The following is a 12,468-nucleotide window of genomic DNA, read 5'->3' as shown; positions in this document are numbered from 1 at the left end:
GGAATGTCCAGTTGCTAAGCAACGAGACGTCAATCTTTTCAGCTACTTCGGAGATAGCTAGCTTGAAAAGGAAGTGGAAAATCACTGGCCAACCGGAAGAGGCTGGGACTGTGAAGAGGCTGGAAAAACACTGAGTAAACATTCCAGCGTTTGTTTTGACTTATCTCACTACTCTTGGAAGGGACTTTCCAGAGATGCCTGCGTTTAGCTGCCAGGTGCAAAAAGGCAGTAAACAATCCAACAGACTCTTGGATTTTAACAGGCTAGAGAGTGAGAGCTGAGGCTTGGATTCAAAATGGATACCAAGAAGGGGGGAGGCTTACCTTACCCACCTCCACTGACTAATGACAATTATGCCTCATGGTCAGTAAAGATGAAAGCCCTGCTACAGAATCAGAGGATTTTTAGGGTGATTGAGAACCCCATTCCTCCTGCACCAACGCCAGGTTGGAATTCACAGAATGTTAGAGCCAGGACGGCCATAATTCTGTGTGTCTCAGATGATCAACTCGTGCATGTTCAGGATTTGGAATACGCACGTGAGATTTGGGAAACGCTGCGTAGAATACATCAAAGAGATGCTGGTTCTTCAGCGTTGCTGCATTTTGAAGAGCTGACCAATCTAAGGCTAGCGCCTGATGGAGATGTACAAGCGCATCTGACAGAGATGAAATTCTTACGCCAGCAGATGGCGCAACGCAATTTCCCTCTACAGGAAGAGATATTCTGCTTCATGATTATTAACAGCCTTAATCGGACTTATAAAACCGTTGCAAGTCAGCTTGGTTCGCTACCAGCGGCCGATCTAACTGTGGAAAGAATCTGTTCAGTCGTTCTGAACGAAAGAGACAGACTTGCTGCAATAGATGTCAAAGACAGGGGGAGAGAAGTTCGGAATCCTGACACCCCCACCGCTATTGCAAGTGAAGAACAGGCTGTTGCTTTGAACGTTGTCCGTTGTTTTAATTGTGGACAGACTGGGCATCTTCAGCGGAACTGTAAGAAGCCACGTCAACAGAAAGGAGCTAAGGGGAGCTCTGCAAAGCCTGAGGCGTCAGGCAAAAGTCGTACCAAGTCCCAGATGAAACCTGGAAAAGCATTGCTGTCAACGAAAGCCGAAATTTCAATGGAGAACGCTTTTGTTATTGACACGGGTTGCACGCAACACATGACGTCGCGCCGAGGACTGTTTTCAACGTTTAAGAAGCAAAGCTTCACTGTGAAACTGGCCAATGGCCAGGAGCTGGAAGCGATCGGGTTTGGGACTGTGTATCTTGAAAGTCTGAACTTGACTATAAACAATGTGTACTTGGTTCCTGATTTAAAGTACAATCTGCTGAGTGTTTCGCAGATCACAAAGAAAGGACTGAAATTGTCCTATGATGAAGAAAGCTGCAAAATCTTCAAAGACGGAGAGCTGTATCTTTCTGCCAGAGAGAAAGATGGACTGTATTTGTTGACTTTTGATGAAAGTGATTGCATAAAATGTAATGCTTCTGAATCTAACATGATCTCTCTTGCAGGTACGACGAAGACTACGAGAGTAACCAAAGCTTTTCAGCGAGTGTATGCTGATGTGATTGGTCCTCTAGCACCGTCTAGAGGCAATGCAAGATTTTATCTTGTGTGTGTGGATCATTTTTCTCATTACGTGTGGTTATTCATGTTGAACAGACCACAAGAAGCCTTAGAAAGGTTTAAAGAGTTTTGTGAGAAGGTTAAGAGAATGCATGGTGCTAACATTGATTGTCTTTTCACAGATGAAAAGCCAGTTTTTCTTTTACAGGATTTTCAGGATTTCCTGCATAAGAAAGGAATAAGGCACAAGGTTGCTGTTTCAGCAGATGCATGGAACAGAAGTGTCTGTGTACAAGTGAACAAAGAATTGCAAAATGGGATGAAGGCGCAATTGCTGAGTTCACATTTGCCACATGAGTTTTGGGCGGAGTCCCTATCATGTTATTGTTATTGTTGGGTGAGAAAGGTTTCCAAAGGTATGGAATGTTCTCCTTTTGAGAAGCTGTTCCACAGAAAACCTTCTGTCGCACATTTTAAGGTTTTTGGATCTCAAATCAGGACAGAAACTCCAGGTGGAGCAAAGAATGCCAGAGGCATTTTTGTGGGTTATGAAAAGGGTCTCTACAGAGTAATTTTGTCTGAATCTGGTCAGGTGATTCTCACAAAATTTCTAGAGAGTGCTCCTGAACAGGAGAAAGTAGTTGTTCACACATTTCCCACTGAGAACAGTTCAGATGATGATGATGATTTTACTGATTACAGTGGTACTGATAGTGATAGCTCGAAGAGCTCAGTTGACACAGTCATTGAGAGGAAATCTCACACAATGGCTAGACCTTCACAGGTGGAAGATGAACCACTGTTTACTATTGGAACTGGTTCTCCAAAGAGTCCTGAGTTTGCTAACTCAGCTGTAGCATGTGTTACTATTGTTGACAACTCAAGACAGGTTAAAGCTGTGTCTAAGTCAGAGACAAAGACACAACAGAGAGTTGCAAAGCGTAACACTACATTCCCTAGCCAAGGAAATGCAGATGCACTCATTCCTTGGAAATCAGACAACCAGAGAGGTACACTGGGGAAACCAGTGGCGGGTAGTTCCAAGGGTGGAACTGAAACAACAGGGGAGTGTTATATGTATAACAACTGTTTGTTTTCTTCTCTGGATCTCGCAGCACACATTGAATCAAATGGGGGAGTATGTTACGATATTGAAGCAATGATGCTGCAAGCTCATTGGTTGGGAAAGTCATGTGATGTTGGGAGTGTCTGTGGGAAACAGACAGCACCGGAAATAGCTCAGAGTGTAATATGAGCTGCACAGGAAGTGCTTGGGGGAGTCGTCTGCTGGAGTTTGATGAGAGCAGACATATTTTTGTAACACTGCAGAGACAGAAATAAAAGCCATGTAAATACGTTTCTGTCTTATCTCTTTCCCCTGCCGGGGGGGCAGGAAAGAGTGGTGTGTTCTTCTCACGCTGAGAAGGATCGCCTATCGCGACCTCTGCCTGGTCCTTGCCGGGAGAGCAGACCGGGAGGTCAACAGGAGACCGAGCCGGGTGCCTGGGAGAGTTGCCAGTTTCTCCTGATAATGGCTCGGAACCCAACAGCAACAGTATCACGTTCTCCTCCCCCCCAAAAATGACCATAAAATTGAAATATGACTGTTTACTTGGAAGTTGCAACTTATTTCCCCCCTCCTCTCTGCAGGGTAAGAATTTGCTATGGTGGCAGTTAGAAGAGAGAGGGACCACCACTGGGAGCTGAGTGGTGGCAGTTTATCAGCTTGTTCTTCTCCTTTCCCATCAAGGCAAGATGGCAGACTGTATTATACATGCCACAGCTCGAACTATCTATGATTCCATTCTATAACCAAGTATTCTTCAAGCACAGGAGGCTAATCTCTGATCCCCAATGTCTGAACCAGTCAAGCCCAGCAATTCTTGCCAGTTTTGTTCTTCAGATTACTAGGGTTTACTGCTTTCCCAAGGCTTTTCCTTGCTGATTCTTCTGGACATAAGTAGCTTTATTTTGATAGGATGCTTTCCTCAATCAAAATAATTATAGTTTACCCAAAGAGAGGAAAATGATATACTATTACATTGTCCTCAAGCATTTATTTACTTCAAGGACAAAACTGATTATCCCAATACCTTTCATACTGTTGGGAACTTGTCATTTGAAGCAAGTGATGCATATCGGAGCAAAAGAATTTGCAAGCTCACATATACCCTGAACTGTTGGTGGCTAACCAAGAAAAAGGTTTTGGGAGTCATGACCGATAAACACCATTAAAACTTTTAACCCAGTCTGTGCCAGAAATAAAAGAAACTCCATACCAGGAATTACTTATTCCTCTATTTCTATTAACATTTGCAACCCACATTTCTCTCTTACTAAATGCAGCAGATGACAAACCATGCAAAACAATAATCCAGTCAATTAAAACACAATAAATTCAGCAAAACAACACACTAAGGCTAAAAAAACATGGTACATTCAAGATGCTCTCTTAAAGAATGGCAAGTTCAAACGGGAGTAGGTTGTCCTTATGTGTAAAGGGATTGAAAATAAGATGGTTAATATTACCAAAGACTATACACATATCTAAAGTGTGGCCCTGTTTGGAATATGGAGTGCAATTCTGATTTCCCAATCTAAAAGGCAGGGAGTATTATGGAGCTAGAAAAACTGGAGAAAACCAAAAGACATTTGATTTCACATCAGGTGGCTTTCAGCGTTAAACACAATAAATCATTAACAATAATCGCTATAAAAAACAACCAGCTTTTATGAATAAAATTACAATTGTACCTACCTGAAGCATCATTTTCCATTCCCCATGAAAGTTCAGCTGATTGGGCAGAGCCACTAATCTGCTCACTTTTCATGGCAGGAATGGGAAAAGTAACACTAGACATCAAAATCGTGCGATAAAATTGATTGACAGGAGAGGCAAATAAAAGTACTTCTTTACACAGCACAAAAGAAAGAAACAGCTGCCACGAAAGATGGTGACACTCACCAGCATGGCTTACTTTAAAACAGGAGTGGCTAATCCTCTTTTTGGCACCAGGACTGTAGTCACCCAGGGCCAACCACATGGGGCCACATACCAGTGGTGGATGTGGTCAAAACACACTGCCATGTACACATGTGTGCACACACACAGAGAAAATAGTTTATCCATTGACTGTGGTCGGGGAAACATACATCCCCTTTACTATGCCCACCGCAGTTCTGTGTGTACTTTAAAAAAAGTTTTTGGGGTGGCGCTGTGGTTTAAACCACAGAGCCTAGGGCTTGCCAATCAGAAGGTCGGCGGTTCGAATCCCTGCGATGGGGTGAGCTACCATTGCTCAGACCCTGTTCCTGCCAACCTGGCAGTCCAAAAGCATGTCAAAGTGCAAGTAAATAAATAGGTACCACTCCGGCGGGAAGGTAAACGGCGTTTCCATGCGCTGCTCTGGTTCGCCAGAAGGGGCTTAGTCATGCTGGCCACATGACCCGAAAGCTGTATGCCGGCTCCCTCGGCCAATAAAGTGAGATGAGTGCTGGAACCCCAGAGTCGGCCATGACTGGACTTAACGGTCAGGGGTCCCTTTACCTTTTTACTGAAATCAGAGTAGTCTGGGAAGGCCAGAAAAATGTGCTTGCAACAATAGTTACCCTTGCTTTACAAGGTGATGAGACAAATTCATGGGAGCTAAACGAAACCTCCCCATTAAGAGGCAATATCACCACTGGCAAGCTGTTGCCAGAGAGGCAACCATAGGGAAGCGCTCACCTTCATACACAGCTTGCAGGCTTCCTTGAGGTATCCTGTCGGAAGCAGGATGTTTAACAAAATCTGGACTGTTCGAGCAGGACTGTTTTATGTTCTTATTTACAAATTAAAACATGCTAACCCCATTTTGAGAATAGTTTCTACCAGGGAGCTGGCAGCTTTTTTAAAGACCCAACTGATCTCTGTGACCTTGTGAATCTGGAATCAATCTGTATACTCCAGCTACAGATACCTAATGTTCAAGTGAAGCACAGAACAACTGATATCAAAACGCACCAAATACCCATCACATATATATTTTAATGTTGGCCTGTCTGAGGACACTGTGAACACACAACTAGGGCCAAGTTTATTTTAATAATAGTGTTTTAAATACATCCACACAACACATGCCTATTTTCTAAGTACATAAATATGACTGTTCCGTTTTTAAACTGGCAGTATTTTTCATCAGTCCTTGCAATTCTGAAATTATTTAAACATTGTGTATTTGATTGGCAATACTGTCAAATCTTTTGTTCTGATGTAAGTATGGGTCTCGTACTATTTTAACAATACACCTTTTTCCTTAACAAAAGGTGAGGAGAGAACAGGAAATTATAGTTTTGGAACTGGAATAGAAAGCAGTACACCCAGTTGAAATGACATAATCAACCATAACTCTATTTAAAAAAATGAAGTTGCTTTTAAAAAGAAACCTACAAATATGAGACAAACTCTCATTGCAATATGGGAGCTCCATTAATCGAGCTCTACTATAAACGATAATTATGGCATTAATCTCATCATAGTTTAAAGCAGCCTATCATCACACTGTTCTAGGCTGTTTTTTATCTTAGGTTCTGTCAGATTTGTGCGATTCTGAAGTAAAATTCCAATTGAACTAAATCAGAAATGGTTTTGATTATCGCTCTTGGAACCGCTCTCACAAACTTAAAGCACAGGGTACACATGTGACTAGCTTCAGTTTTCACATCCCTTGCTCTTGTGAACTCCAAGATGGCATGAGCACTTTATCTGAAGGCTTATCATAGAATCATAGAATAGAATCATAGAATCATAGAGTTGGAAGAGACCACAAGGGCCATCGAGTCCAACCCCCTGCCAAGCAGGAAACACCATCAGAGCACTCCTGACATATGGTTGTCAAGCCTCTGCTTAAAGACCTCCAAAGAAGGAGACTCCACCACACTCCTTGGCAGCAAATTCCACTGTCGAACAGCTCTTACTGTCAGGAAGTTCTTCCTAATGTTTAGGTGGAATCTTCTTTCTTGTAGTTTGGATCCATTGCTCCGTGTCCGCTTCTCTGGAGCAGCAGAAAACAACCTTTCTCCCTCCTCTATGTGACATCCTTTAATATATTTGAACATGGCTATCATATCCCCCCTTAACCTCCTCTTCTCCAGGCTAAACATGCCCAGCTCCCTTAGCCGTTCCTCATAAGGCATCGTTTCCAGGCCTTTGATCATTTTGGTTGCCCTCCTCTGGACACGTTCCAGTTTGTCAGTGTCCTTCTTGAACTGTGGTGCCCAGAACTGGACACAGTACTCCAGGTGAGGTCTGACCAGAGCAGAATACAGTGGCACTATAACTTCCCTTGATCTAGATGCTATACTCCTATTGATGCAGCCCAGAATTGCATTGGCTTTTTTAGCTGCCGCGTCACACTGTTGGCTCATGTCAAGTTTGTGGTCAACCAAGACTCCTAGATCCTTTTCACATGTACTGCTCTCAAGCCAGGTGTCACCCATCTTGTATTTGTGCCTCTCATTTTTTTTGCCCAAGTGCAATACTTTACATTTCTCCCTGTTAAAATTCATCTTGTTTGTTTTGGCCCAGTTCTCTAATCTGTCAAGGTCGTTTTGAAGTGTGATCCTGTCCTCTGGGGTGTTAGCCACCCCTCCCAGTTTGGTGTCATCTGCAAATTTGATCAGGATGCCCTTGAGTCCATCATCCAAGTCGTTGATAAAGATGTTGAATAAGACCGGGCCCAAGACAGAACCCTGTGGCACCCCACTAGTCACTCTTCTCCAGGATGAAGAGGAACAAATATCAACCTGTTCTTATCAACCTGTTCTTTGCTGTTGGTCAGGTATAAGTCCAGAGTAGTAGAGTCCCTTGTTGCTTTCTTTACCTTCTAAGAGATTAAATTGTCAGCAAGACTAGGCAAGAATTAATTGGACACTGTTCTGTTCCAGATGATGATCCATGTAGAACAAGGGTCCTAGTCAAACAGGAGGTTCACAGCAATCACAGTCAAGTGACAAAGAGCAGGAACGAGCAAGGAAAATCCATACAGAGCATGTCCATGCTTTGATAAGCTAAATCCAACAGGCAAAGTAAGGCATGACATTCAAGAGGGTCAACTCCTGACAAAAGTTTTGAATCTTGCTTCAGTAGCAGCCTGATTGATCCAATCAACCTCTAGCGGGGGGAAGCTTCTTTAGTTCAAGGGGGCTTACCTGTGAAGAATGCTAGATTGGAACTTCTGGGATGGACATATTAAGAGTTGCAGAATGGCACCACAACTTCGTATAGCTACATCCTGTGCCAACATTTCTGGGGCAGTGAGGAATCCATGCAACATCTTTGACAGTGATTCCCTCTGATTCACTGACTCTTCCTCCATGGCCTTCTTGCCCCAGGGGGCACAGGGGAGAGGAGTCTGATTGTGGGATCTTTAAATTTTTTCATTCTCAGCAGTTAGACTTCAGGCAGATATTAGGCTACTTGAAATAGCCCATTACTAGAGTTATTCAGGAAATGATGCTTTCCAGCTGGCTGAGGAGTCTGTAGTATGCTGTTTTGCTTTCCTTCAGTTGCTACTCAGATTCTTTCAATGGTGTTTCCATATTGGCATATATATTCTTAACATATAATGCAATTCCCCATCCTTTTATGTTGGATATATTCGTTTTGAACAAGGTATACCTTTCAAGTGCTGAATTTCAATCATGAGACTCAAAGTCTCACTGATACCTATCAGATCATACTTTTCTTTCTGCATTAGGATTGCAAGTTGTCATGCTTGCTTCCCACACTTTTGACTGCCAGTTCTGAAATGGCCAAGGCTGTTTATTCACATAGATAGGGATAGCAAAGGTATGGAAAGTCCCCATTCCCTTCCTAACAAAGTGCAATAACAAGATAAAAGTTTATGTGGGAATAACTTTTGTATTGAGTGTGAAACTTCTCTCAATAAGGCCTTTTAAAATGTGAGCTTGCAGATCTGTGGCTCTTGTCCATCTGTTGTGCTCCACTTCCATTCTCTTACAATCAATTTTGATGCTCATGAAATTGCAGCAAAGCAAGAGAAATACAACAAAATCTGAACCAAACAGCACACCCTGCAACAATATTTGCACCAATTACAAAAGTGTTTGCCCAAGTTTATATTTACTCACTTGCTCTGTTTTTCCATACTTGTGACCCTGAGATTTTCCCATCGTGAATTAAGAAGATTCATTTGTTCTTGTATTTCATTTTCTTCATCTTCTGAAAGCTTCCCAAATGACAGAAGTTGGCTGCCTATTTGCAAAACATCACCAACACGTCCCTGGTGAGCTGTTAATTCCATCATAAAACCCTTCAAAAACAATTTTAACAAAGATTACCACCAGAGAAAGAAAGATGTATTTAGAAATTACAGATTCTATTGAAAATTCTAAACTTTATTCAATAAAATGTTTTGACAACAATTTTAGACTTTTAAATACAAACAAATTTGGCTGTTGCTAGAACACAGTCTTTTGAGCAAGAGCAAAAGGAAGACCAAAGAACCAATTGAATATCAAGCTTTTGGTCTTAATGCGCAAAACAGATAAAAGATCAGCAATTAGCAGATGGTGAAGTGTTTGTGTTGGTTTTTCAATCTGTGTTGTTCACACATACCTCGTGGGTGTGAAACTGCTCTTTAACTTCTTCTACATCAGTGGATATATCTCCTTGTGCTTGCAAAGAATCTTCAGTAGACAGAAGCCATGAGAGTACTTCTTCTAATGCAGTTTGGTAGCCTTCCAGATCTACTTCTGTATCCATGGGTGAAGTTGCAAATAATCTCTGTTCATGTGTTTCCAAACGCTGCACAAAAAAGGGAAAAAGGCTTTTTGAGCAACATCCAATTAATCTGGGATCAAATAGTTCTTCTAGCCTACTAAATGGAATGCAGTTGTTTTAATTCTACGTAACAGTTTCCCTTTGGCAGCAAAATCCTTATGAACATTCTTTGAAATATCACTGAGCAAAGGGACTGGGAGGAAAACACAAATAAATATAAAATGAACTATAAGTCATTCTTCATGCACACCCCTGTTATAAGTTCAAGTATATAAATATATCTAATTTTTATGAACTGTGTAGAGCTCACCTCCTTAATTTATTGATCTCAGTATGATGTCCAAGCAATTACATTTTATCTGCATGCAAACAATGCTACCCAGATGCAATAGAAAAGATTTTAAATTAAAGTTTACATGCATGCAACAGTGGGCTAAAATAATTCCCTCATACTTATTGATATTGCAATTTACAGTTTTTGAAAACTGTGTGTCAATATACAAGTGTAAGTCTGCAGCAAGGGGATTGTAATATGAAAGCATATTCCCTTAGTTTCAGAACTCTGACTGCCTTCCAGAGCCAGCCCACCCATGAGGAAAAGTGTGGTGACCACCTCAGGAAGCAGGATCCAAAGGGGCAGTAGAGCCTGATGTTAATCTTTATTGCTTCCTTGTTTCTGATGTAGATATTCACTTCTCCCCTGGTGTGGGGACATGCCATTTTGGAGTTTGCCTTAGGCACCAAAATGTATTGGGCCGGCCTTGCTGTGTACACACAACACACACTGTGATTTGTTAAGGGTTTCTGGGAATTGTAATGTGAGTGGTAAACTATAGCGCCCCAATTTTTTGAGGGAAAGAATGTACTTTGAAGATATAGTGTGTATATATCAGTCAAACAACTCTCTTTCTTTGATGATATGTGTCAGTTCCTGGTCATAAGAAATGACCCAAGATGTCTGAGGGAAGTAAAACTAACAAAACTTCTCAGCTGGCTTCTGTACATCTGTTGGGGATACAGAATTTCTCACTTCATGAGGCAGGTGGAAAGCCTATTTATTTGTTTACGTCACATACCAGTCTTCCATACAAGTCAATGGGGAGACAAGATCAGACAATAAGCACAAGAAAGAGAGATTAGGTAGGTATATCTTGAGCGATGGAAGCAGTATGGCTGAGTGTGCACACACTCAGAGGATGACCTCCAAACCATTCTAAATATCTTTGCAGAAGCTTATGAAAAGCTTGGCCTATCACTCAACATCCAAAAAAACCAAAGTGCCGCACCAACAAGTACAAAATAACCTCTCTGCAGCGCCACAAATCCAACTCAATGGTGTAATGTTGGAAAATGTCAATCACTTCTCCTACCTAGGCAGTTATCTTTCCACAAGGGCCAACTTTGATGCCGAAATCTAGCATTGCCTGAGCTCTGCGAGTGCGAATTCCTCCCAATTGAAATGCAGGGTGTTCGAGGACCGGGACATTCACAGGGAAACCAAAATGCTTGTTTACAAAGCTATTGTACTACCAACCTCACTGTATGCTTGTGAAACATGGACCACTTATAAACACCATCACCAGCTCCTTGAAAGATTCCATCAAGGGTGTCTCCGAAAATTTTTACACATCACTTGGGAAGACAGGCGAACTAATATCAGTGTATTGGAAGAAGCAAAGATCACCAGTGTTGAAGCAATGATTCTTCAACGTCAACTTCGTTGGACTAGTCATGTTGCATGGATGCCTGATGTTCGTATTCCAAAGCAACTACTCTATTCAGAACTTAAAAATGGAAAGCATAATGCTGGTGGTCAACAAAAGAGGTTTAAAGACTGTCTCAAGGCAAATCTAAAAAAGTGTAGTATAAACACTGACAACTGAGAAACACTGGCCTGACTTTACCAAAGGTGTCATGGGCTTTGAAGACACAAGGGAGAAACATGCTAGGAGGAAGGCACGCTTAGCAAATCTACACCGTGATCAACTCCTGCCCGGAAACCTATGTCCCCACTGTAGAAGGACACGTGGATCTAGAACTCGCCTCCACAGTCACTTACGGACTCATTTTTTAAACCGTATTTATGAAGACAATCTTACTCGGCTACGAGTGATCACCAAAGAAGAGGAGGAAGAAGAAGAAGAAGAAGAAGAAGGGGAAGGAGGAGGAGGAGGAGGAGGTGGTGGTGGTTGTGCAGTTTTCTCTCTTGTTGTAAATAGCCCTAAAGGGAAGACCTACATTGCTCTGGCGTGGAAATGTCACAGGGTGTACCTGCATGAAGCTCACATACCCATAACCAGGGGAGATGCAGAACTTCTCCTATTTCCACCTCTTTGCTAATCATGACTGTGTTATAAAACAGCCTGTCTTTGATTGTGCAGTTTATTATGGTATGAAAAATCTCTGCTGAACAGAATATGTGGTTGCTACATAAGATTATTAAGTGCATTCATTTTTAAACTAATCAATTCAGGACAGTCTGAAATATTTCCAAGATTACATCCCTCCCACACTAATGTTCATGTTACACACAAAGAAAGGCTAGAGGAAGGGGATTCACGGAAGCTTCCTCTCACACTCTGTATAGAAAGACCTACTAAAATGTGACTCTAACCAGTCAAATAGAGCCCACTCACCATTCCTCCTCCCCCCTCTCCCCTCCTAACCTAATACTGCATGCAACACTAATGTCTTCTAATGATCACTAATGAAACTGATCTGTAGAAAACACAACTTGAGTTTATTTTTGTAAACTTATAAATCTTTAATAAAAGTATATTTTTTTAAAAAAATAGAGTCTCAGAGACTGTGGCCTTGATTCAGTAGGGTGAATAAAGTAGAGGAAAGAAAGCACTAATTTATCCCGATTTGACCAACATGGGGCAAGGGGGTGACACTAGAGGGTTACTATGAAACACAACAGATAAGATTAGTGAGAAATGGGGACGTGAGCTATTGTTAGTTTTACATTTCCTATTTTGTTTGAAAACAACTAGATTTGTGGATCTGCCTATTTATCAAGATCAGAATATATCCCTGTCAAACTAATCCAAATTATTCAATATTTCTCAGTGAGAGAAATATTAATTTTAACCATCCTGTAACTT

At 41.7% G+C, this 12,468-nt stretch overlaps 1 protein-coding gene across 21 annotated transcripts in view; it reads right to left on the bottom strand.

The window, feature by feature from the left end:
• Positions 1 to 12,468, bottom strand: part of DMD (dystrophin) — a 984,302-nt gene that overhangs the window by 601,119 nt on the left and 370,715 nt on the right. For all 21 annotated transcript variants that reach the window (XM_083438913.1, XM_083438919.1, XM_083438923.1 and 18 more), the window contains 2 exons: positions 9,197 to 9,385; positions 8,710 to 8,891 (listed from right to left, as the gene is read on the bottom strand). In XM_083438913.1, coding sequence (XP_083295039.1) covers positions 8,710 to 8,891; positions 9,197 to 9,385 — 371 coding nt within the window. The remainder of the gene's footprint in view (positions 1 to 8,709; positions 8,892 to 9,196; positions 9,386 to 12,468) is intronic.

Source organism: Podarcis tiliguerta (assembly GCF_965153285.1).
Source record: "Podarcis tiliguerta genome assembly, chromosome: 4".
Taxonomy (NCBI): Eukaryota; Metazoa; Chordata; class Lepidosauria; order Squamata; family Lacertidae; genus Podarcis; species Podarcis tiliguerta.
The sequence above is the reverse complement of the archived record's forward strand: the minus strand, read 5'-3'. Positions and strand labels throughout refer to the sequence as shown.